The 23043-nt window shown below is 43.0% G+C and overlaps 1 protein-coding gene across 5 annotated transcripts in view; it reads left to right on the plus strand.

Annotated features, from left to right (window-relative positions):
- FRMD4A (FERM domain containing 4A) overlaps positions 1-23043 on the plus strand; it is a 342273-nt gene that overhangs the window by 89720 nt on the left and 229510 nt on the right. The window contains exon 1 of one of the 5 annotated variants that reach the window (XM_058191961.1): positions 10219-10352. The exons of 3 other annotated variants lie outside the window; for them this stretch is intronic. In XM_058191961.1, the coding sequence (XP_058047944.1) occupies positions 10266-10352 (87 nt within the window). In that variant the 5' untranslated portion in view covers positions 10219-10265. Of the gene's footprint in view, positions 1-10218; positions 10353-19730; positions 19949-23043 lie in introns of those variants that run through there. One more of the 5 variants, XM_058191967.1, reaches the window with a different exon arrangement.

Genomic DNA, 23043 nt, shown 5'->3' on the forward strand with positions numbered 1-23043 from the left:
AAACGGCTGTCCAGTTGCTTCTTAAAAACCTCCAGTGATGGAGCACCATCCATGGTTCATGGGCGGAGTATTCCATCATTACAGATTAACAGAGTTGGAAGGGACCTTGTCGGTCATCTAGTCCAACCCACCGCCCAAGGAGGAGACCCAACATCGTTTCTGACCAATGGCAGCCCAGCCTCTTCTTGAAAGCCTCCAGTGATGAAGCTCCCACAACTTCCAAAGTTGAAATCTTTGTATCTAAAACTTTGGTTCCTGTAGCTTTTTAGAATAGAATAGAATAGAATTTTTTATTGGCCAAGTGTGATTGGACACACAAGGAATTTGTCTTGGTGCAGATGCTCTCAGTGTACATAAAAGAAAAGATACCTTCATCAAGGTACAACATTTACAACACAATTGATGGTCAATATATCAATATAAATCATAAGGATTGCCAGCCACAAGTTATAGTCATACAGTCATAAGTGGAAAGAGATTGGTGATGGGAACTGTGAGACGATTAATAGTAGTGCAGATTCAGTAAATAGTTTGACAGTGTTGATGGAATTATTTGTTTAGCAGAGTGATGGCCTTCGGGAAAAAACTGTTCTTGTGTCTAGTTGTTCTGGTGTGCAGGGCTCTATAGCGTCATTTTGAGGGTAGGAGTTGAAACAGTTTATGTCCAGGATGTGAGGGATCTGTAAATATTTTCACGGCCCTCTTCTTGATTCGTGCAGTATACAGGTCCTCAATGGAAGGCAAGTTGGTAGCAATTATTTTTTCTGCAATTCTAATTATCCTCTGAAGTCTGTGTTTTTCTTGTTGGGTTGCAGAACCGAACCAGACAGTTATAGAGGTGCAAATGACAGACTCAATAATTCCTCTGTAGAATTGGATCAGCAGCTCCTTGGGCAGTTTGAGCTTCCTGAGTTGGCGCAGAAAGAACATTCTTTGTTGTCCTTTTTTAATGATGTTTTTGATGTTTGATGTTAAGGCCTGCTTTTTCCACTTAGGCCTTATTGAGTCTAAGAGATCAGTAGGCGATGTTTTCGTTTCCCACAGAAGTTACAACAGCACTGACAAAAATGACCGTTATTGGCCGTTTTTCACACTTACAACTACGGCAGCGTTCCTGTGGTCACATGATCAAAATTCAGACGCTTGGCAACTGGCATGTACTTATGACGGTTGCAGTGTCCCGGGGTCACGTGATCCCCTTTTGCGACCTTCTGACAAGCAGAGTCAACAGGGAAGCTGGATTCATTTAATGACCGTGTTCCTAACTGAACAACTGCAGGGATTCGCTTAACAACGGTGGCAAGAAAGATTGTAAAACGATGCAAAACTCACTTAACAAATGTCTTGCTTATCCACAGCAATTTTGGGCTCCATTTTAGTCATAAGTCGAAGACCAACTGTATGATTGGTGGGCAAAATATATCAGGGTAGAAATGCCTTGTGCTGCCCAGATTCCAGAGGTTGTTATGCTCTCAAGGCGATCCTTTCCAACCTTGAAATAGGCTCCTCCAGGCAGACCTCTGAGGTTTTGTATAGGTGTAGTCCTTGACTTACGACCACGATTGGCATTTCCGTTGCTAAGTGATTTGGGCCCAATTTTATGGCAAAGCCAGGCAAAAAGCATTGGCTGTGACTCACTTAACAGTTGCCTCACTTAGCAACAGAAATGCTAGTCTCCATGGTGGTCATAAGTCAAGGACTACCCACTGTAGTAATAGCCCAAGTCAGGATAGGATGGAGAATTTGTGTCCAGTTATATATCTATATATAATTATATATATCTCTCTCTATCTCTATCATCTGTCTATATCTCTATCTCTATGTCTGTTGTCTATCTATCTATCTATCTATCTATCTATCTATCTATCTATCTATCTATCTATCTATCTATATTATTTCTATCAACTGTCTATCATCTATCTATCTATCTCTATCTACTATCTTTCTATCTCTATCTATCTTATCTATCATCTATCTATCTATCTATCTATCTATCTATCTATCATCTAAGCATCCATATCTATCTATCTATCTATCTATCTATCTATCTATCTATCTATCTATCTATCTATCTATCTATCTATCTATCATATCATCTAGAGTATCTGTCTGTCTATCTATCTATCTATCTATCTATCTATCTAAGCATCCATATCTATCTATCTATCTATCTATCTATCTATCTATCTATCTATCTATCTATCTATCTATCTATCTATCTATCTATATTTCTATCAACTGTCTATCATCTATCTATCTATCTCTATCTACTATCTTTCTATCTCTATCTATCTTATCTATCATCTATCTATCTATCTATCTATCTATCTATCTATCTATCTATCTATCTATCTATCTATTAACTATCTTTCTATATCTATTTCTATCTCTCTATCTCTATCTATCTATCTATCTATCTATCTATCTATCTATCTATCTATCTATCTATCTATTTATCTATCTATCTATCTATCTATCTATCTATCTATCTATCTATCTATCTATCTATCTATCTATCTATCTTTATAAGGCACGTAGATTTTGCCAAAATGAACCATTGCTGGGATGCAAAAATTCAAAGCTAATTAATAACTAATGTGATCGTATGATGAATAACTGAGGTTAGTATAATTGGGAGAGGGAATTAAAGCTAGAGCAGCCAATTCAAAGGACTTTATTCTCACTTTGCTAGCGCTGCAGACAGATTTTGTAACTCACTGCTGTGCGGTAGCCAGAAAAAGGGGTTTGCAAGCGGTTTTTTGGGGGAGGGCAGACAGGTGGAACTGACTCAGGAATAATAAAGGAGCGCATGATTTGAATTAGAAGGACAGTTTAATGCTAGGAAACTTCATCTGGAGTGAGTCACAACTATTTCAGGAATATGAAAAGGGTTTGCAGCTGGCAAGGCATTAAACATTTTAAACTTAGGGCCAAAAAAGGCTTGCAGGAAGCCTATCCAAGCTGCTTTGGTTTGCATTGATTACTAGGACTTTTCCTGCAGTTGCTAAACGCTGAAATTCTAGCCTTATATTTAAGTTTAGTAACGAATAGCATGGACAGCACAACTGGATATTGGATTCAGAAGGAGGAAACTAACTCAGATAAGTCTATTCTAGTGAATAGTGAATGGTCTAGTGAAAGACTTGGCTAGTCTAGTGAAAAGAAGGACTAGGGGAGTCATGACAGCAGTGTTCCAGTATTTGAGGGGCTGCCCCAAAGAAGAGGGAGTCAAGCTATTCTCCAAAGCACCTGAAGGCAGGACAAGAAGCAATGGATGGAAACGAATCAAGGAGAGAAGCAACCTGGAATTAAGGAGACACTTCCTACCAGTGAGGAGAATCAATCAGTGGAATGACTTATCTTGAGAAATTGCGGGTATTGCACCACTGGAGGCTTTCAAGAGATTGGACAGCCATTTGTGTGGGATGATGTAGGGTCTCCTGCTTGAGCAAGGGGTTGGACTGGAAGACCTCGAAGGTCCCTTCCAACTCTGTTATTCTGTGTTATTCAGATGTTAAATCTCAGCGTGGTGAACGGACACTTGTGAGAATTGCGTTTTTATTCCCAGAAATGTTTCCATCTTTTTTCTCTGGGAACATTACCGCAGCTTTTCTCAACTGGTGTGCCACGAAAGGCTGCGCCTGGAAAATCAACAACACAAATTTGTGCAGCAACTGTTTAATTCTACACAGGTTCATGGCAGCTCCCAAAAGAAATTAAAATGCCCTTAGTACAAAATACACGTGTTCAAAAAAAAAGCTAACACATCAATAGGAAAGTCTAAAGCAATACGTGCTAATGCAACAGTCTTCAAACATCAACGGTAATATAATAAATACATCTTAATCAATGGCACAAACGAGACACATAATAATCCATATCACTATGCCCTTCGTACAATAACAGCTGGTGCTGAATCACGTGACCTTGGGACACTGCGACCATCATAAATGTGAGTCATTTGACAAGCGTCTGAATTTTGGTCACGTGACCAGAGGGAATGCTGCGACGGTCGTAAGTGTAAAAAAAATAGTCATATGTCACTTTTTTCGATGCCTTTGTAACTTTGAAAGGTCACTAAACGAACTGAGGATTGCCCGTGTTCCCTTTTATTCAAGATGGACAGAGTTGAGTTTTAATTACAGTTGAGTTTTCTCCTCTTTTTCTCTGCCTTTACGCAACGATGCGAGACTCCCCACGTTAATTGGGCATTTGGGATCCCTTGCCTAGGTTTTTTTTTTCCCTGTTCTCATTACCTGCTAATTCCACGTTTTGCTTTACCCTGGCCTCGATCCAGTCCGTTGGACGGAGAGGAGCCTTATAAGTGCAAATAAATACGTAGATGGAGGTGGGAAGACTAAGGGGCCTCTCTCCTTATTGAAGTGGCCCTCATCCATATTGATTGTTGTTTTTCCACTTGCAGTGATGGACAATCTGCATTCTTGGCAATGGAGTTGCTCCCTCTGCTTTCAAAAGGAATATATGTATATATACCTTGTTTCCCTGAAAATAAGACCCAACCAGAAAATAAGTCCTAGCATGATTTTTCAGGATGCTTGTAATATAAGCCCTACCGCCAAAATAAGCCTCAGTTAAGATTGTCAGCCAGATGAATGCATTTCCCCCAAAATAAGATCTAACCAAAAAATAAGCCCTAATGCATCTTTTGGAGCAAAAGTTAATATAAGACTTGGTCTTATTTTCAGGGAAACATGGTGTGTGTGTTTGTCTGTTAAAAAAAGATTGGATAAATCGTTCCCTTCGTGTTCAAGGCCAGCTGTGTAACCCTAAACCAACCCATGTTTAAATAAACCTCAGATTCCCTCCCTCTTTTCTGGTTTCCTTTTCCTTCCCTTTCTCCTCCTCTTTCTGTCTCACCCACAGCCGCTCATTCGATGCAGAGCCCATATGGAAGTCATCAGGAAGAAGGGCTGATGGCTTTAATATTCCAAAGTTCCCACATCAAGCCGTTGCCTTCTTCCTTTAATGCCTTTTAACGAGAGTGCAGTAATGTCAGCCAAATTTCTCTTTCTCTCTCTTTTCTCTCTCTCTCTCTCCCTCTCTTCCTTTCTCCCTCTTTCTCTCTCTTTTTCCCTCTTTCCCTTCCACTTTCTCTCTCTCTCTCCCTCTCTTCCTTTCTCCCTCTTTCTCTCTCTTTTTCCCTCTTTCCCTTCCACTTTCTCTCTCTCTCTTCCTTTCTCCCTCTTTCTCTTTTCTTTCTCTCTTTTTCCCTCTTTCCCTTCCACTTTCTCTCTCTCTCTCTCTCTCTCCCCTCTCTTCCTTTCTCCCTCTTTCTCTCTTTTCTTTCTCTCTCTTTTTCCCTCTTTCCCTTCCACTTTCTCTCTCTCTCTCTCTCTCTCTCTCTCCCGTGCTTTTTGTTTGAAAAATTAAAGCTTGCATATAATGGTTGCAACAACTTAGTCTTACAAAGGAAAGGATTAGGCATGAAAGCAGACTTCCAATATTTGGGAGAGGGGGTTGGGGGGGCTGTCACAGAGAAGAGGCGGTCAGACTATTCTCCAGGATAGACGAAGAAGCAATGGGTAGAAGATCATTAAAGAGAAATCCATCCAACCTAGAATTAAGGAGAAATTTCCTGACAGGGAGAACAATTAATCAGTGGAACAGCTTGCCACCAGAAGTTGTGGGTGCTCCAACACAGGAGGTTTTTAAGACGAGATTGGACAGCCACTTGTCTGAAATGATAAGAGGGTCTCCTGCCTGCCTGAGCAGGTTGTTGGACTAGATGACCTCCAAGGTCCCTTCCAAGTCTGTTGTTCTGCATTCAGAAAATGAATGGAAGATGATTTTCTTCCCCCACTTTGCTGGAAATTAGCCTCTATAACAGATTGCAGAATGTCCCTCTCCAGACGGAATGTGCTTTCTCTTTCATGTCCTGCTTTGACAAATATTTTTCCCTTCTGCATTTTGATGCTAACTGCTAATATGAAAGTGGACTGAACTCAGTGGGTTCAAATACACACCAGCTAAAGCTGTATCTGACTTGACGGGGAGAGAAATCGTACAAGCAGGTTTTATAACAATGTTGGCAACGTTTAACAATACAGCAGGAGTAAGCAACTTTTTGCAGGTATAGAATCGTAGACTCAAAAGGCTGGAAGGGGCCTCAGAGGTCTTCAAGTCCAACCCCCTGCTTAAGGCAGGAGACCTTCTGCCACCTTGGCCAAATGGTTGTCCAGTCTATCCTTGAAAACCACCAATGATGGAGCACCCACAACTCCAGGAAGTGAACTTCTAGAAAATTTCTCTTTATCTCCAGGTTGAATCTCTCCTTGTTCAATTTCCATCTGTTACTTCTTGTCCTGCCTTCTGATGCTTTGAAGACTAAGTCCACCTTCTCTTCTCTGGGACCTCAGTTCCTTAGATTAGATTAACAGAGTTGGAAGGGACCTTATAGGTCACCTAGTCCAACCCTCTGCTCAAGCAGGAGACCCTACGCCATTTCTGAAAGTCTCTTCTTGAAAGCCTCCAGTGATGAAGCTCCCACAACTTCTGAAGGCAACTTCTGTTCCATGGGTTGATTGTTCTCACTGTCAGAAAATGTCTCCTTATTTCCAGGTTGAATCTTTCCTTGATCACTTTCCATCCATCGTTCCTTGTCTGGCCTTTGGGTGCCTTGGAAAATAGCTTGACCCCTCCTTCCTCTCTGTGGCAGCCCCTCAAATATTGGAAGATGCTATCCTGTCTCCCCTGGTCCTTCTCTTGACTAGACTAGCCAGGCCCAGTTCCTGCACCCGTTCTTCTTATGTTTTAACCTCTAGTCCCCTAATCATCTTGGTTGCTCTGCTCTGCACTCTTTCTAGAGTCTCCACATCTTTTTATAATGCAGTGACCAAAACTGGATGCAGTACTCTAGGTGTGGTCTTACTAGGGCTTTATAGAGTGGTATTAGTACCTCCCTTGATCTTGATCGTATCCCTCTGTTAATGCAGTTTAGGATTGCACTGGTTTTTTTGGCTGCCGCTGCACACTGTTGGCTCATATTTAGCTGGTTCTCCTGGAAGACTGCTGTCATATCCTCCCTGTCCTTATCTTTGATAAGCTAAACATACTTAACCCTTTCATCATACAATTTATCCTCCAGAGCAGGAGTCTCCAACCTTGGTAACTTTAAGACTTATGGACTTCAACTCCCAGAATCCCTCAGCCAGCAAAGCTGGCTGAGGAACTCTGGGAGTTGAAGTCCACAAGTCTTCAAGTTGCCAAGGTTGGAGACCCCTGCTCCAGAGCGTTTATCAGCTTTGTGACTCTTCCTTGCATGCTTTTTCAGCCACCGAACCATCTGGAGACCAAGAGATCACATCATGAGCCCATGCATTGTCCACAGACTATCCTTCCAAACAGTAGACAGTTACAATTAGGACGTAACCTGGTCACCGACATTCAGAAGCTGGCAAGAGATGGGAGAATACACCGTGCATTCCCTTTCTCAGTTTTTCCCTCGCACAAACACATATCTATACAATACACATTTTCTTGTAGCGCATTTGAAGCACGACGGCATTGTACGAGACAATGGTCTGATCACATTGCTCGCTGAGCTAATCTGAGCTGCCAGCTGACAGATGGGCAGCCTTTGGCTGGCCAGCTACTGCTACTGCCTGAATTGTTATAGGGGCTTTTTTAGTGAGCTATAACATTTTAAGACAACTGCGAGAAAGCAGCAGTTTATTGCTTGTTGGGGGGGTGTACCACTACACCAATTGATATGACTCATTGTTTAATTGCATTTCAGTGCAGGCTACTAAAGGGATGGAGAAAGTCCCAGAAATAAACCCCACCCTCCTATATACCTTATAATACCTTATAATACCTTATACCTTATAATATACCAAAATACCTTATAATATACCAAAATACCTTATACCTCCAGACTTGAAATCCTAGGTTTAGAAAACTTAGAACTCCGCCGCCTCCGACAGGACCTGTGCTTAACTCATAATATTGCAATGTGCTTCCTGTTGAAGACTACTTCAGCTTCAATCGCAACAATACAAGAGCAAACAATAGATTTAAACTTAATATTAACCGCTCCAATCTTGATTGCAGAAAAGATTTCCTTTGCAAATCTGAGTTCTTTCTGAAAAGTTAGGTTTTCTGGCTGAAATGAGATGTTCCGCTATTTCAGAGAAATGGCTTGCTCTAACTTCTCAGGAAAAGCTCACAACAGAAAATTAAGCGTGATTTGAGGTTTTCAGTCATTGGGGAACAGGGATATGTGTTTATTTGGAAATCTGAAATCTGAATGTAACAGAGTTGTTAATGCCTGGAATGCACTACCAGACTGTGGTCTCTTCCCAAAATCCCCAAAGCTTCAACCAAAAACTGTCTACTTTTGACCTCACCCCATTCCTAAGAGGTCCGTAAGGGGCGTGCATAAGAGCACAAGAGTGCCTACCGTTCCTGTCCTAATGTTCCCTTTGATTGTATCCAATTAATATAGTTATTAGATACTTATGCTCATATATATGCTTATATATTGTATAGCTATTTCATTTCATGTTAATGCCTATATATACTGATATGACAAAATAAAAAATAAATAAATAAAATAAAATATATATGTTGGGATGATGATCATTTAGGGAAGTGAGATATCATGTCCCTAACTGGAATCAAACCAGATGCAATTTGAGGTTTAATACGTTGGTACATCTGGGCTTTACCATAGAAACTGATTGGAGAAGGATTTAAGAAAAAAAGATAAGAAATAGGGCAAATGTTGACATTAGAACATAAAACATAGAATGACAACATTGGAAGGGACATCAGAGGTCTTCTAGTCCAACCCCCTGTCTGCACAGAAGCTCTTATACAATTCCAAGCTGTCCAGTCTCTTCTTGGAAACGTCAAGAGTTGGAGCAGCCACAACTTCTGGAGGCAAGGAGTTCCACTGGTTGATTGTTCTCACTGTCAGGAAGTTTCTCCTTAATTCCAGGTTGCTTCTCTCCTTGATCAGTTTCCATTCATTGCTTCTTGTCCTGCCTTCTGGTGCTTCGGAGAATAAGTTGACCCCCTCTTCTTTGGGGCAGCCCCTCAAATATTGGAAGACGGCTGTCACGTCACTCCTAGTCCTTCTCTTCATTAGACTAGATATACCCAGTTCCTTCAACTGTTCATCGTACAGTTTAGTCTCCACTGTAAGAATATAGCGTGTTTTTTTTTTTGAATTTATATCCCACCCTTCTCCGAAGACTCAGGGCGGCTTACACTATGTCAAGCAATAGTCTTCATCCATTTGTATATTATATACAAAGTCAACTTATTGCCCCCAACAATCTGGGTCCTCATTTTACCTACCTTATAAAGGATGGAAGGCTGAGTCAACCTTGGGCCTGGTGGGACTCGAACCTGCAGTAATTATAATTGCAGGCAGCTGTGTTAATAACAGACTGCATTAGCCTGTTGAGCCACAATAGGCCCGTTTTTAAAACTGCTTTTGTACGTGCCCATATGAGACTGAAGGACTAAGTATTCTGCACAGCACGGATTCAATTTGAAGAAGAGGAAGAAATTAAACATGTTTTAAATTAGAAGGAGAAACTTTAAACAGAGAGAGAGAGAGAGAGAATTGCTCCAAAAGAATGCATTTGATGTCTAGAATATTAGCACTGTCACTTTTGGGTTCATTTTCTATCTATTGTGGTCCTAGTGTTTTGTGAGTTAACAGAAGACTCCTTCGGCTGCAGACTCAACACTATTCTATTATTTCAATTCTGGAAGGAAGCAGAATTTGAACGGGGGTGGGGAGGTGGGGGCGGGGATAACCTTAATCTCCACACCAGATGGTGGGACCTGACCTATCGTTTGGGGGGGCCCACATTTGATTACTGAGGAGAAGAGTAACAAGGGGAGGTGGTCTCTACTCAGTGACACGTATCACGAAATCAAATACAGTTTTAATTAAACCGCTGACCTGGTTCGCTTCTCCAGCTCCAAAAAGCCAAGCTGTTATGTTTGGCATAATCGCCACCAGATGTAGAGAGAGGCTTCCTGAAACAACCCTTGGGGGGAAAAAACAGCTTCCTTGTTATTTCCTTTGTTTCAAACCAAGCCAACTTGATGCATTGTCTGGAGTTTGCTTTTTTTTTAAAAAAAAAACATACAACAAAACGATTGCTGAATGACTTGATAATTGGGAACCGGGAACTGTGTAAGTCATTCCAGAAGAAAACCTCGGGGATCTAAGAATTCATGGGCACAGATATGCACACACGCATGTTGTTTTGCACTCTGCTACGGCGATGCAGGCAGTTGTGACTCTCAATGGGCGCGTGAAACTCCTTCTCAAACTGCCGTACGGATCTCTGAGAAGACCAAGCACGGAAAAGGTAAGCAGAAATTATCCGTCGTGCTTAGCAGAACCTATCTTGGCATGGAACCCATCCAAAGGATGGAGGTGTGGTAGATCTTCAAATGCTTTGGGATCGGCCGCAATTGTGTCTCGACCGAGTGGCATGCCGCCCTGAAGCCTTGCAGACAATCAGAGAATCATGATTTTTCTGGCCATGGTTATATGCTAATGAGGGCTGATGAAGATGGGCTAAAGTTGCCATCCGGGTTAATGGTGGTTGGCTGCAGTTTGTTGCGTTCAGGGGCAGGGATGGAGTTTCAGGTGTCAGGCCCAGAGATCGATAAGAGGTGGAACTCTGGAAGGATGAAAAACAGGAATCATGCTAGAACATGTATGGAGGACAGCTTAGCATTCATGACATGGGTGGTGGCCAGGAATGGTGGTGGTAGTGGTGATGATGATGACAATGGCCATTCAGTCATATCCAGCTCTTGGTGATTCTATGGGCCAGGTCTCTCCACATCTTCTGACCTTGGGTTGCTTCTTTGAATTGTTCTTTGGTGATGATGTGGATGATGATGATGATGAGGAGGAGGAGGAGGTAGTTACCTATTCAGTTGCATCCAACTCTTGGCAATTCTATGGGCCAAGTCTCCACATCTTCTGCTCTTGCACTGCTTCTTTGAGTTGTTCTTTGGTAGTGTTGATGATGATGATGATGAGGAGGAGGAGGAGGAGGAGGAAGAGGAGGAGGAAGAGAAGGAGGAGGTGGTTGTTATCCATTCAATCATGTTCAACTCTTGGCGATTCTATGTGCCAGGTCTCTCGACATCTTCCAATCTTTCACTGCTTCTTTGAGTTCTTCAATGCTCTGGTTGGTGTCAGCTTTGATGGTGTCCAGCCACCGTGTTCTTTTGTGGCCTGGTTTCCTTTCACGGCTAACTCTTCCCAAAATCATTACTTTCTCCAGTGAATTCCCCCCACATGACATGGCCAAGACAAGTGAGAGGCAGTTTTGTGGTTTTGCCTTCCAGTGACATATCTGATGTTATGTGCTCCAGTGCTTGCTTGTTGGTCCCCTTTCCTGTTCAAGGAATAGGCAGGAGCCTTCTGCAGTATCACAGCTCAAACGAGCTGGAAATCATGGTTTAAGGAATGGGATGATGCAAAGGGCTGGTTCACTGTGGAAGCAATTGATTGTTGTAGTCCGCCAGTAGCCTGCAGAGCTGACAACGGAGTCAGACAGCAGTGAGGCTGAGGAAGAACATGGGCCAGTCCTGGAGGCTGGAGAAGGCCCGGATGAGGGCTCTGTGTCAGAGGCTGAGGTGGGGCCAGGGCCATCGGGGAGTGAGGTGCGGACTCCAGAGCCTCCAGAGCCTGACAGTAGTGAGGCAGAGGAACAGGAGGAGCCTGTTCCTAATGCATGCATGAGAAAAGCTGCCAGAAGGCAAGAGCAGCTCAAGCAGAGAGGACGACTCGGGAGTAAGGCCAAGAGATGATTGGCCCCTCCCATAAGGCTTAAAAGACCAGCAACGGCATTTGGGCTTTGCCAGAAAACAACGTTGATAGCTTCATCTTGTTGCATTTATTTTGTATCGGTATCTTCTGAACGTTTGCCAAGAAAGGCCTTTGGCAGTTTGCCTAATTAGACCAAGGTTGTTGATAGGACTGAGGAATTTGTGTTGGGAGGAATTTGCTTTAGTTTAGTTGAACTACGCTGGGAATGAAGTAATTCTCAGCTGTTCGAATAAAGTTTGTTTGTTTTTTCACGGACTGAGTTTCCTACGACCTACTTGGGCCTGGGTCACAACACTGATTAAGAAGTAGAGCCTGGAAAAATTCTGGACTGGGAAGCAGAACCCTTGCACTGTATTCACCTAAACTTCAATTCAGCACACTAACCTGACTGCTCCGAGTCCCCTTGTCAGTGAGATAATAATAATAATAATAATATTTTAATTTTTATACCGCCCTTCTCCCGAAGGACTCAGGGCAGTGAACAGGCAAAATAAAAACAATAATCAAATACATACAGAATAAAATATAATTAAAAAACTTATTTAAATTAGCCCAATCTAAAAATATTTTTAAAATCCCAAAACTTAATTTAAAAATTTAAAACCCTAAAACAACTAAAATTCTATGCCAGTCCCGCACAGATAAATAAATAGGTCTTAAGCTCGCAGCGAAAGGTCCGAAGGTCCGGAAGTTGGCGAAGTACAGGGGGAAGCTTGTTCCATAGGGTAGGAGCCCCCACAGAGAAGGCCCTTCCCCTGGGGGCCGCCAGCCGACATTGCTTGGCTGACGGCACCCTAAGGAGTCCGTCTCTGTGAGAGCGCACAGGTTGGTGGGAGGCAAACGGTGGGTGGCATATAAATTTAATAAGCCAAAACAAACAAACCAGGGCTTCACCTTGTCTTCAGCACCAAGAGAGATCCCAGCCACTGGCCCACAATTGTTTTTGCAGTGGCATCTCACTCGTGTTTTCTTTCTCTGACCCTGCAGAAAAGATTCTTAGTGAAGAAGGAAGGAGATCAGAGATGGGTTTCTACCGGTTCGCCCTGGTTTGGGTGAACCAGTAGTGGCGGCAGCAGGAGGCTCCGCCCACCCGCCCAGATGTCATCACTGATGCTCTGCGCATGCGCAGAAGTGCCGTGTGTGAGCAAAGTGAGTGTGTTCCCGGTTCGGAACCAGTACCGAAGCTAAGTGGAACCCACTACTAAAGCAGATATAATGATTATAACAGAATAACACAGTTGGAAAGGTCCTTGGAGGCCTTCTGTCCAACTCCCTGCTTAAGCAGGAGACCTTCCACCATTTCAGATGATAGAGAAAAGTCCAGTCTCTTCTTAAAAGCCTCCAGTGTTGGAGCACCCACAACTTCTGGTGGCAAGTCGTTCCACTGATTCATTGTTCTCGCTAGCAAGAAATTTCTCCTTAGTTCTAGGTTGCTTCTCTCCTTGATTAGTTTCCACCCATTGCTTCTTCTCTTGCCTTCAGGTGCTTTGGAGACTAGCTCGACTCCCTCTTCTTTGGGGCAGCCCCTCACATATTGGAAGACTGCTATCATGTCAACCGTAGTCCTTCTTTTCATTCAACCTCTGCCATTATCTTTAAAGGTGAAGCACCCGTTCTGAGAGTTACCTAGAACAAGGCTCTCAAACCTTGGTCCCTTTAAGACTTGTGGACTTCAACTCCCAGAGTCCCTCAGCCAGCAAAGCTGGCTGAGGAACTCAGGGAGTTGAAGTCCACAAGTCTTAAAGGCACCAAGGTTGGAGAGCCCTGACCTAGAAGACAGGTCTCTAGAGCAGTGGTTCTCAACCTTTATAGTGCTGCGACCCCTTTAATACAATTCCCCACGATGTGGCGACCCCTTTAATACAATTCCCCATGATGTGGCCACCCCAACCGTAATATTATTTTCATTTTGAATTTATTGCGCCTGAAGCCGTATTGGCTAGCGATCTGAACTGCTTGCGATTGCCTTGAGGACGGAGGCATTAAAACGGAGACTCCTCCCCTATTAAGTTTATCGCGCCTGAAGCCGGATTAGGCTAGCGGTTGGGAGTGATTGCAGCTGGCTTGAGAGGGAGACATCAGAGCAAAGATTTCTCTCTTTTTTAATTCATCACGCCTGAAGCCGAATTCAGCTAGCGATTTGAAGAGCCTGCAGCTGGCTTGTGGAGTCAACCATTGGAGCGCGATTCTTCGACTCGCAAGTATACTTCCCATATTTCCGATGGTCTTAGGTGATGGTCTTAGGTGACCCCTGGCAAATCGTCATTCGACCCCCAACGGGGTCCCGATCCACAGGTTGAGAACCGCTGCTCTAGAGAATTAACTTCTGGGAGGCAGTATGAACACAATACATCTTTTCTATTACTGATTACTCCTAACTAAGATAGTAGAGCTTCTACAGAAGGGAGTAAAGAATAGATGCCAACCCAGCAGGCCTCAAGCAACTTACAAGGGCAATTTTTGTAGGTTCTCACTAGATCATAGAAAAAGTCTTCAGGGAACGTTTGCCTGCTTCTGCACAAACCTATCCCCCCTATTCCCCCTCCCCAGTTTCCAACAAATGTGGATTTGATGCAGGAATCTCATTTCCTCTGTTGCAACGGTTTTGTTCCGTGAGTTCCTTGGAAAAAAAAAAAGAGCGAAGGATGGGTCTCATTAAAAACAGCCTGATCCAGTCCCAATTCCCAGGACAGATTTTTCTCTTCTGTCCATTGATAAGTCTCCCCAAAACCTGAAGGAAACAAACACCCTTAAGTGCACCTTTGCTGTTATGAAAATAAGAGCGAAGAAATCTTTGAGAAACAAAAAAAAAATATTTGACCCACAGTGAGGGGTGGCGACCCATTCCACTAATGAAATATCTAACAAGAAAGAGACAACTGGCCATAAAAAAGTGTCGTAATTGCACCATTTCTTCTGAAAAGCTCTTTTTTCCTCTCCTAGTCGCTGGAACGGAGAGTGTCTGATTCACAAACAAAGCCCAAGGGAGATTCTCTCCATGGTAGCCTGCTTCTTTTCTTATCTTTAATTTATTGGAGGATTTATTTATTTGCATTCTCGCTCCTGAAATTTCCCAGGATGCAGTTACAGCAAAAATCTTTTTTTTTTTGAAGGAATAACTTCTAGATGTGTTGGGGCTCCCAGATTTTCCCACCCCTGAGCAGAGACAACATCTGGGAACAGCCACCAGAAGATATTTAACAGCTTCTGGAGGCCCTCATACAGCAAAGGTCAAGGCAAGCAAGCTGGTGGACACTTACAAAGGGGGACATTCTTGACTGCCCTGAACACCACATGCCTGGCTTTGGGCCTGCTGGCTTTAAGTTTGCCGCCCCTTTTTAAACCCCTTCCTCAAAATGGGTCTGTTTGTGAGTGGGTAGTGAAAGAAAGAAAGAAAGAAAGAAAGAAAGAAAGAAAGAAAGAAAGAAAGAAAGAAAGAAAGAAAGAAAGAGTGAGTGAGTCTAGGGTTCCAAGGAAGACCCCCAATGAAATAAAGCTCTGAGACTTGAGGTTCCTCAAAGTTCCAATTTATTAGAGGTGTCATGTTGGCACAGCTGGGAAAACCCAAAACTGAAAGCTTCCAGGTTTTCCACACCCAGTTGACAGTTCACAGCCTTGCCCCACACCCACAAGTTCATCACATTGTCAAATCAACTCTTCACACTCATTTGGATACAATCTTCAGGCAGTCTACATCAGATGCAGGCAAAAGTCCTTGAATATGGAATGTTGTTATGACTAACTTTCTACCACTCCAACAACAACCCCCTCCCAACTTCCCCAGCTAAAATATGTGGCAGTTAAGAAGCAAAAAGAAAATTGCCTTCCAAAACTGACAGACAGACAGACAGACAGACAGACAGACAGAAAGAAAGAAAAAAAGAAAGAAAATAGATAGAGATAGAAAGAAAGAAAGAAAGAAAATAGATTAGAAAGAAAGAAAGAAAGAAAGAAAGAAAGAAAGAAAGAAAGAAAGAAAGAAAAATAGATAGATAGATAGATAGATAGATAGATAGATAGATAGATAGATAGATAGATAGATAGATAGATAGATATAGATAATAAATATAGAGAGATACTGTATGATATAGATCAGGGGTCTCCAACCTTGGTCCTTTTAAGACTTGTGGACTTCAACTCCCAGAGTCCCTCAGCCAGCAAAGCTGGCTGAGGGACTCTGGGAGTTGAAGTCCACAAGTCTTAAAGGGACCAAGGTTGGAGACCCCTGATATAGATGATAATGACAGACAGACAGACAGACAGACAGACAGACAGACAGACAGACAGACAGACAGATAGATAGATAGATAGAGGGATTCTGGACCCTGAGCAGGCAGCGACCAGCACTCAAACATGAGTGTGTGTGTGTGTGTGTGTGTGTGTGTCTCACAGCTAGGACACAAGTCTTCTGAGCAGCCTAAAACCATTCTGGGAAGCCAACCCACTAAGAGATTAAAACCGAGGCTACGATCAAATTATAACACAAAATATGGAAAAATCAAAGAAGCGTAGCTAAAACCCAGATGTATAAAACTGCATATAACTTTTATTATACATAATTCTAACCACAAAGAGCCAGGGCGGATAATAGCCTTCATAAAAATATCATTACACAAATGTTCTTTCTTAGATAATCACCCGTTTGCTTAGATCGCCTGGGTCTATAGCCGCTTTTGCGTTGGCCGCACATCTGGAAATTTGAGAGGCAGAGATGCCATCTGAAACGGGTTTCTCTAGGGAAGAGGAACGCAGGTCACAGAGAAGGAAGCTGAACATCCGATTTCCCGAGACAAAACTTTGGAATCTTCTAATCCTGGAGGATCTCAGGCAGTTGGGGAGCTGAAGACCAGTTCTTCATTTTGAGATGTTACTAGTTCTCCATTCATAAAAACAAGATGTAAAATAAAAGAAGGTGGAATGAGTATTTTGCCTTTGATATAGATAGATAGATAGATAGATAGATAGATAGATAGATAGATAGATAGATAGATAGATAGATAGATAGATAGATAGATAGATAGATAGATAGATGGATGTTGGGTGGACAATCCTCCACAGAAGAAAGCACACCCCAAAAAATTAAGCATAGAGAAGCAAAATGTTCTGGTTTGTAGTCTTTGTCATGGATGGATGGATGGATGGATGGGGGATAGGTGGATGGATGGATGGATGGATGGATGGATGGATGGATGGATGATAGATGGATGGTGAGATGATAGGTGGATGGATGGATGGATGGATGGATGGATGGATGGATGATAGATGGATGGTGAGATGATAGGTGGATGGATGGATGGATGGATGGATGGATGGATGGATGGATGGATGGATAGATGGATAGATGGATGGATGGATGATAGATGGATGGTGAGATGATAGGTGGATGGATGGATGGATGGATGGATGGATGGATAGATGGATGAGGCAGAGATAGACAGATAGATAGGCAGGTCAGTAGTTAGGTAGGTAGCTAGACAGAGAGAAAGACAGACAGATGGTAGATAGATAATAAAGTAAAAGTACATGGATGGATGGATAGATGGATGAATGGAGAGAAGATAGATAATATACATACTAATAGAACAGAATAATAGAGTTGAAGGGACCTTGGAGGTCTTCTAGTCCAAACCCTACTTAAGACAGACAGACAGACAGGAGAAAAGAGAGTCTGGAATATATAGTCTCTCTCCCTCCCTCCCTCCATCTCTCTCTCCTCTCTCTCATCTATCTATATCTATCTATCTATCCATCCATCCATCCATCCATCCATCCATCCATCCATCCATCCACCTACCTATCATCCAAATATGAACTGAAACAATTCAGCCACAGGCATGTTTTGTGGTAAGCAGGAAAAAATGTTGTTTGTAGCTCCCAGATACGTAGTAGAGAAAGGAAGGCCCCAGGAGCATTTATTCCCCTGTAAATCTAAGGGATGGATTATTGATGAAATTCACAATTTCACGGATCGTTCCTCGGGAACTGTTACATGCACCCATTAGCGTTTCATTTGTCTATCGCTACCAACAAATACGTTTCATAAGGAAAAGTTCATTGTCTGCAATCGGCTGTCCTCAAATGAACCAGTTCGATGTGGATACCAAAAAGGCAAAATATTTTTTTCCCATGACAATTGTCCCAGCCAGCCGTCATAAAACTACTTTCCAACTTGGGGGCGGAAGAATTTTCCTATTTTGCTCCCTTGAAGTTGCCATTAGATGAAGTCACTTACTTATGTAAAACCCGACATTCCCAAGAGATCTCAACTGACCAGGTTTCTGCCTTCCGTAAACAGCGATAGGCTCACGTAACGTTAAACTCTGAACTTAATGGGAGTCTTTGTGCCTTTAGAGGAACCAACATTATATGTCATTTATCCCAGCTACGGTAACCCTGATGGATTTGGACTGGGAAGCCCTCTGGGATCAATATTGAATAAGTCTCGCCAAAGATAAAATGGATGCCAAATTCTGCAAATGATTATAAGTCTGCCTGAAGCACATTGCTGTGCTCCATCAAACATGAAGGCTCATGGAATGAAGGCTGAGACTTGTGAAAAACAGGAGCTGAATGTTAATATTGTAACGTAATATCCATTCCTTTGAAATATATGCTGTAAATTCTTCAGATCGCCCAAATATAAAACTTTAGCAAAGCCAATGTATCTTTGATCTGTTATTTAGATCATAAGCACTAAACTCTGAAGCCCAAAAATGCCCAACAGATACCAGTAGTGAAAGCCTGCACCAGTATCTTTGATCCATTATGGAACCCTCCCTCCCTCCCTCCCTCCCTCCCTCCCTCCCTTCCTTCCTTCCTTCCTTCCTGCCTTCCAACATAGAATAATAAAAGTTGGAAGGGACCTTGGAGATCTTCTAGTCCAACTCCCTACTCAAGCAAGACACCCTATATCATTTCAGACAAATGATTGTCTGGTTTCTTTTTGAAAGCCTTCAGTAATGGAGCACCCACAACTTCTGAAGGCAAGTTGTTCCATTAGTTAATTGCCCTCACCATTAGATAATTTCTCCTTAGTTCTAGGTTGACTCTCTCCTTGTTTCTGGTCTTGCCTATTGGTGCTTTGGAAAACAATTTGACCCCCTCATCTTTGTAGGAACCCCTCAAATACTGGAATACTCCTATCATCTTCCCCCTAGTCCTTACTTTCCTACCCAATTTCTGTAACCGTTCTTCGTACATTTTAGCCTCCAGCCCCCAATCATCCTAGTTGCTCTTCTCTGCACTCTTTCCAAAGTCTTAACATCTTTTTTTTTTTTTGTATTATGGTGACCAGAACTGGTGCAGTATTCCAAGTGTGGTCTTACTAAGGCTTTGTAAATTGGTACAAGAACTTCACGTGATCTTGATTCTATGCCTCTATTGATGCAACCCAGGATTGCATTGGCTTTTTTTTTGGCTGCTGCTGGAGACGGTTGGCTCACATTTAAGTGGTTGCCCAGTAGATTCCCTCCCGCAGTTACTGGCATTAAGCCAAGTTTCACCTAGGCTCTACTTGCACGGTTGGTTTCAATGGCTGCTGACCGTTGGGCCTTGCCATCATCACTCTGAGATCGCACTAACTGGTTTTTCAAACCCAAGGATGGAAATCAAAGTTGAAGAAGTCTTCATAAAGACACAAAGGCCTCCTATTTGCATCCTTTGTCCCGCCTGCAAAGCTGCTTAAAAATAATAATAATAATAATAATAATAATAATAATAATAATAATAATAATAATAATAATAATAATAATAATAATAATAATAATTATTATTTAATTTTTATAACATGACGTGGATCTGATAAAACATTTGCAGCACCATTTCAGGCTTTCATTCATGGTTGGCAGAGAGCGGAAAGAGAATGTTTTGGTCCCCAGGGGATCTCTACTCTCATTCCATCTTTCAATTCTTGGAAGAAGACTCTACAAGCCCCCACGTTGACCTCAGCTCTTCCTGTGACATCACTCACCCTTCCTGCCCCCAGCAGCTGCCATTGGTTGCTGTAAGAACACAAGGAGACCAAGAATTCTCTGAAGGGTTGAAGTTTTTACAAGGATATCGCAGCTCCTGCAAAGCATCGCCTCTTCCTGAATCTCTCTGCCTGGAAACCAAGAGGTAATTGATAGCCCATCTTCCTCCTTCTCTCAAACTTCCTTTTATAGGGCTTGGGCAGATGTTTCCGTGCGTGCGCCCTTGGAAGGTTAGGACTATCAGAACTAGTTGCAAAAATATTCACCACCTCATGAGGGCATCCCTGGCGGTTTTTTGGGCTCTCTTTGTTGCAATCTGAGGTCATCCAGATGTTTCCAGGTCACAGCCGTGGCGGATCTCCTGAGCGGGTGGGGGGTGGGGGGTTTGCATTTTGAAGCCACCTTCTCCAACAGCTGCAAACAGTTTGAGGGCTTCGGGTTTTCCTACGACTTGAGTGTGTTGTTGTGTGCTTTCCTTTACAGCCGTGACCTACTTAATCACCCCCACCCCCACCCTGGGAAAGCAAGCTGCAAATGATTAAGCCCCCGGCTTGGTGTCTTGAGGTGGGGAGGGGCTCTTATCTTTCTAAATACTAGGATATCCACCTGAATAACAGGAAGCTGAGATCCGGAAAAGGAGTCCGCGGCATTTTCTTTGCATTGTGTATCGAGACAAGGGAAGTGAATGATGTATTTCTGATTCTTTTAATCAGGAACAGGGGAGAGAGAAAGGGAGAAGAAGCAGCGTAAAATCTCAAGCCACCTTCGAACTAGTCATGTGTGTTTCTGAACTGAGATCCTTTCTCTTGGCCGTCCATCTCAGCTTCCTGGGGAAACTCCATCGGTTTTCTTTTGACATAAATGCGGTGTCTTGGATCAGCTGGTTCTTCTTTTAAATGGGGGAGGAGGGGGAATGATCGGATCCAACCAAGGCAGCATGACTGACATTCCTCAACACAAGGTTGCCTTTAAATTGTGGGTGAAGGTCACCCGTTCTTCTCTTAGGAAAACCTGATCAGGAAGCATTAGAAAACAGGATTTTTTGGGGGTGGGGTGGGGGGACAGACGGATGGGTAATGGAATTATAAATGCAATAGCATTTATGTACCACTTCATAGAGCTTTATAGCGCACTCGGTTTTCAGAGTCAGCACATTGTCCTCAACAATCTGGGACAATACCAACCTCAGAAGGATGGACGGCTGAGCCAACCTTGAGCCGATCAGGATCAAACAGCTGCCAGTGAGCTGAAATTAGCCTGCAATGCTGCATCCTAACCACTTTACCACTGCGGCTCCTAATAGAACAGGTAACAGATTAACAGAGTTGGAAGGGACCTTGGAGGTCTTCTAGTCTAACCCCCCTGCTCAAGCAGGAGACCCCACACCATTCCAGATAAGGGGCTTCTTAGAAACCTCCAGTGATGAAGCACCCACAACTTCTGGAGGCAGGCTGTTCCACTGGTTAATTGTCCTCGCCGTTAGGAAATTTCTCCTTACCTCTAGGTTGCTTCTCTCCTTCGTTAGTTTCCATCCATTGCTTCTTGTCTTGCCCTCTGTTGCTTTGGATGAACCCCTTAGCCTATTTTCCAAATAGGAGAGATAGATAGATAGATAGATAGATAGATAGATAGATAGATAGATAGATAGATAGATAGATAGATGGATGGATGGATGGATGGATGGATGGATGGATGGATGGATGGATGGATGGATGGATGGATGGATGGATGGATGGATGGATGGATGGAAGGATGGATGGATGGATGGATGGATGGATGGATGGAAGGAAGGAAGGAAGGATGGATGGAAGGAAGAAAGAAAGGATGGATGGATGGAAGGATGAATGGATGGATGGGAGGGAGGAAGGAAGGAAGGGTGGATAGATGGATGGATGGATAGATGGATGGAAGGAAGGAAGGAAGGAAGGAAGGAAGGAAGGAAGGAAGGAAGGAAGGAAGGAAGGGTGGATAGATGGATGGATGGATGGATGGATGGATGGAAGGATGGATGGATGGATGGATGGAAGGATGGATGGATGGATGGATGGATGGGAGGAAGGAAGGATGGAAGGAAGGAAGGAAGGAAGGAAGGAAGGAAGGAAGGAAGGAAGGAAGGAAGGAAGGAAGGGTAGATACAGTATATAGATGAGAGAGAGAGAGAAGGATGATAGACAGACAGACAGACAAAGAGAAAAACAGACAGATATTATTTTGGAGATTTAACTGTATTTTTTGCGTCTTAGCTTGCCACGTAAACCAAACCTGGAACTGTTTTACGGTCCACCATAAATGTGACAATGCAGTAAAATTGGTCTAATTCGGGAACCCCCAAGGAGAATGTTGGATCAATGCAGCCATCAAGTAGTTCCGGTCTGCGTCCCTTAAATTGCAGAGACCCCCAGTTCACACGCCTTCCTGCCCCCACCCACCCACCCCCACCCCAAACAAGTAGAACATTCATTCTTCTGCTTGCCTGATTAGAGGGAGTGAGCTGGGACCGAGTTGTAAAAAATTAGCTGGTGTCAGACTGTCAGACATGATTTAGCGGGAGGCAGACGGGAAGCAACCGGCCCATTTCCCAGCATGGAAAAGGAAAGGGCTCCTTTGGTGATGCTGGAACTGCATAGAAATTTTTTCCCTTTTTTTTTTTTTTGTATCCAAGCATGGACAGCAATATTTTCTTCCTTATGCCTCATTTTTATGGCCCATCAACTTTGTCGTGAAGCAAATCTAAGTAATTTAGTGTGTGTGCTGTAGCTGGGGCAAAAAACAACAAGTGATCCCTTGAGATATTTTTATCTTGGAATGTGTATTTTTTTTTCCTTATTCCCTCGTTTGGTTTCCCTTCCTAAAGTCTATCCTTTTTAAAATTGTTGTGTTGTTGCCATCGTTCTGTCTTTTAAAATTGGGTTCGCTGCTCAGAATCACTTGTAGAGATCGACACGCCCATGCAAGTTCAATCAATCAACGTTAGTTAGTGTTCCTTTAAATGTTATAACAGGCAGGCCTCGACTTACGACCGCAGTTGAGCCCAACATTTCTGTTGTGAATCATGACAGTTTATTAAGTGACTTTTGTCTCCCTTTTAGGTCCTTTCTTGCCGCTGTTGTTAAGCGAATCACTGACGTTGTTGAGTTTGTAACCCAGTTGTTAAGTGAATTGTGTCTTCCTCCTTGAGTTTGCCGGACAAAAGGTCACAAAAGGGGATCACGTGACTCCCCCGGGACACTGCAACTGTCA

The sequence above is a fragment of the Ahaetulla prasina genome, chromosome 7 (assembly GCF_028640845.1).
Source record: "Ahaetulla prasina isolate Xishuangbanna chromosome 7, ASM2864084v1, whole genome shotgun sequence".
Lineage (NCBI taxonomy): Eukaryota > Metazoa > Chordata > Lepidosauria > Squamata > Colubridae > Ahaetulla > Ahaetulla prasina.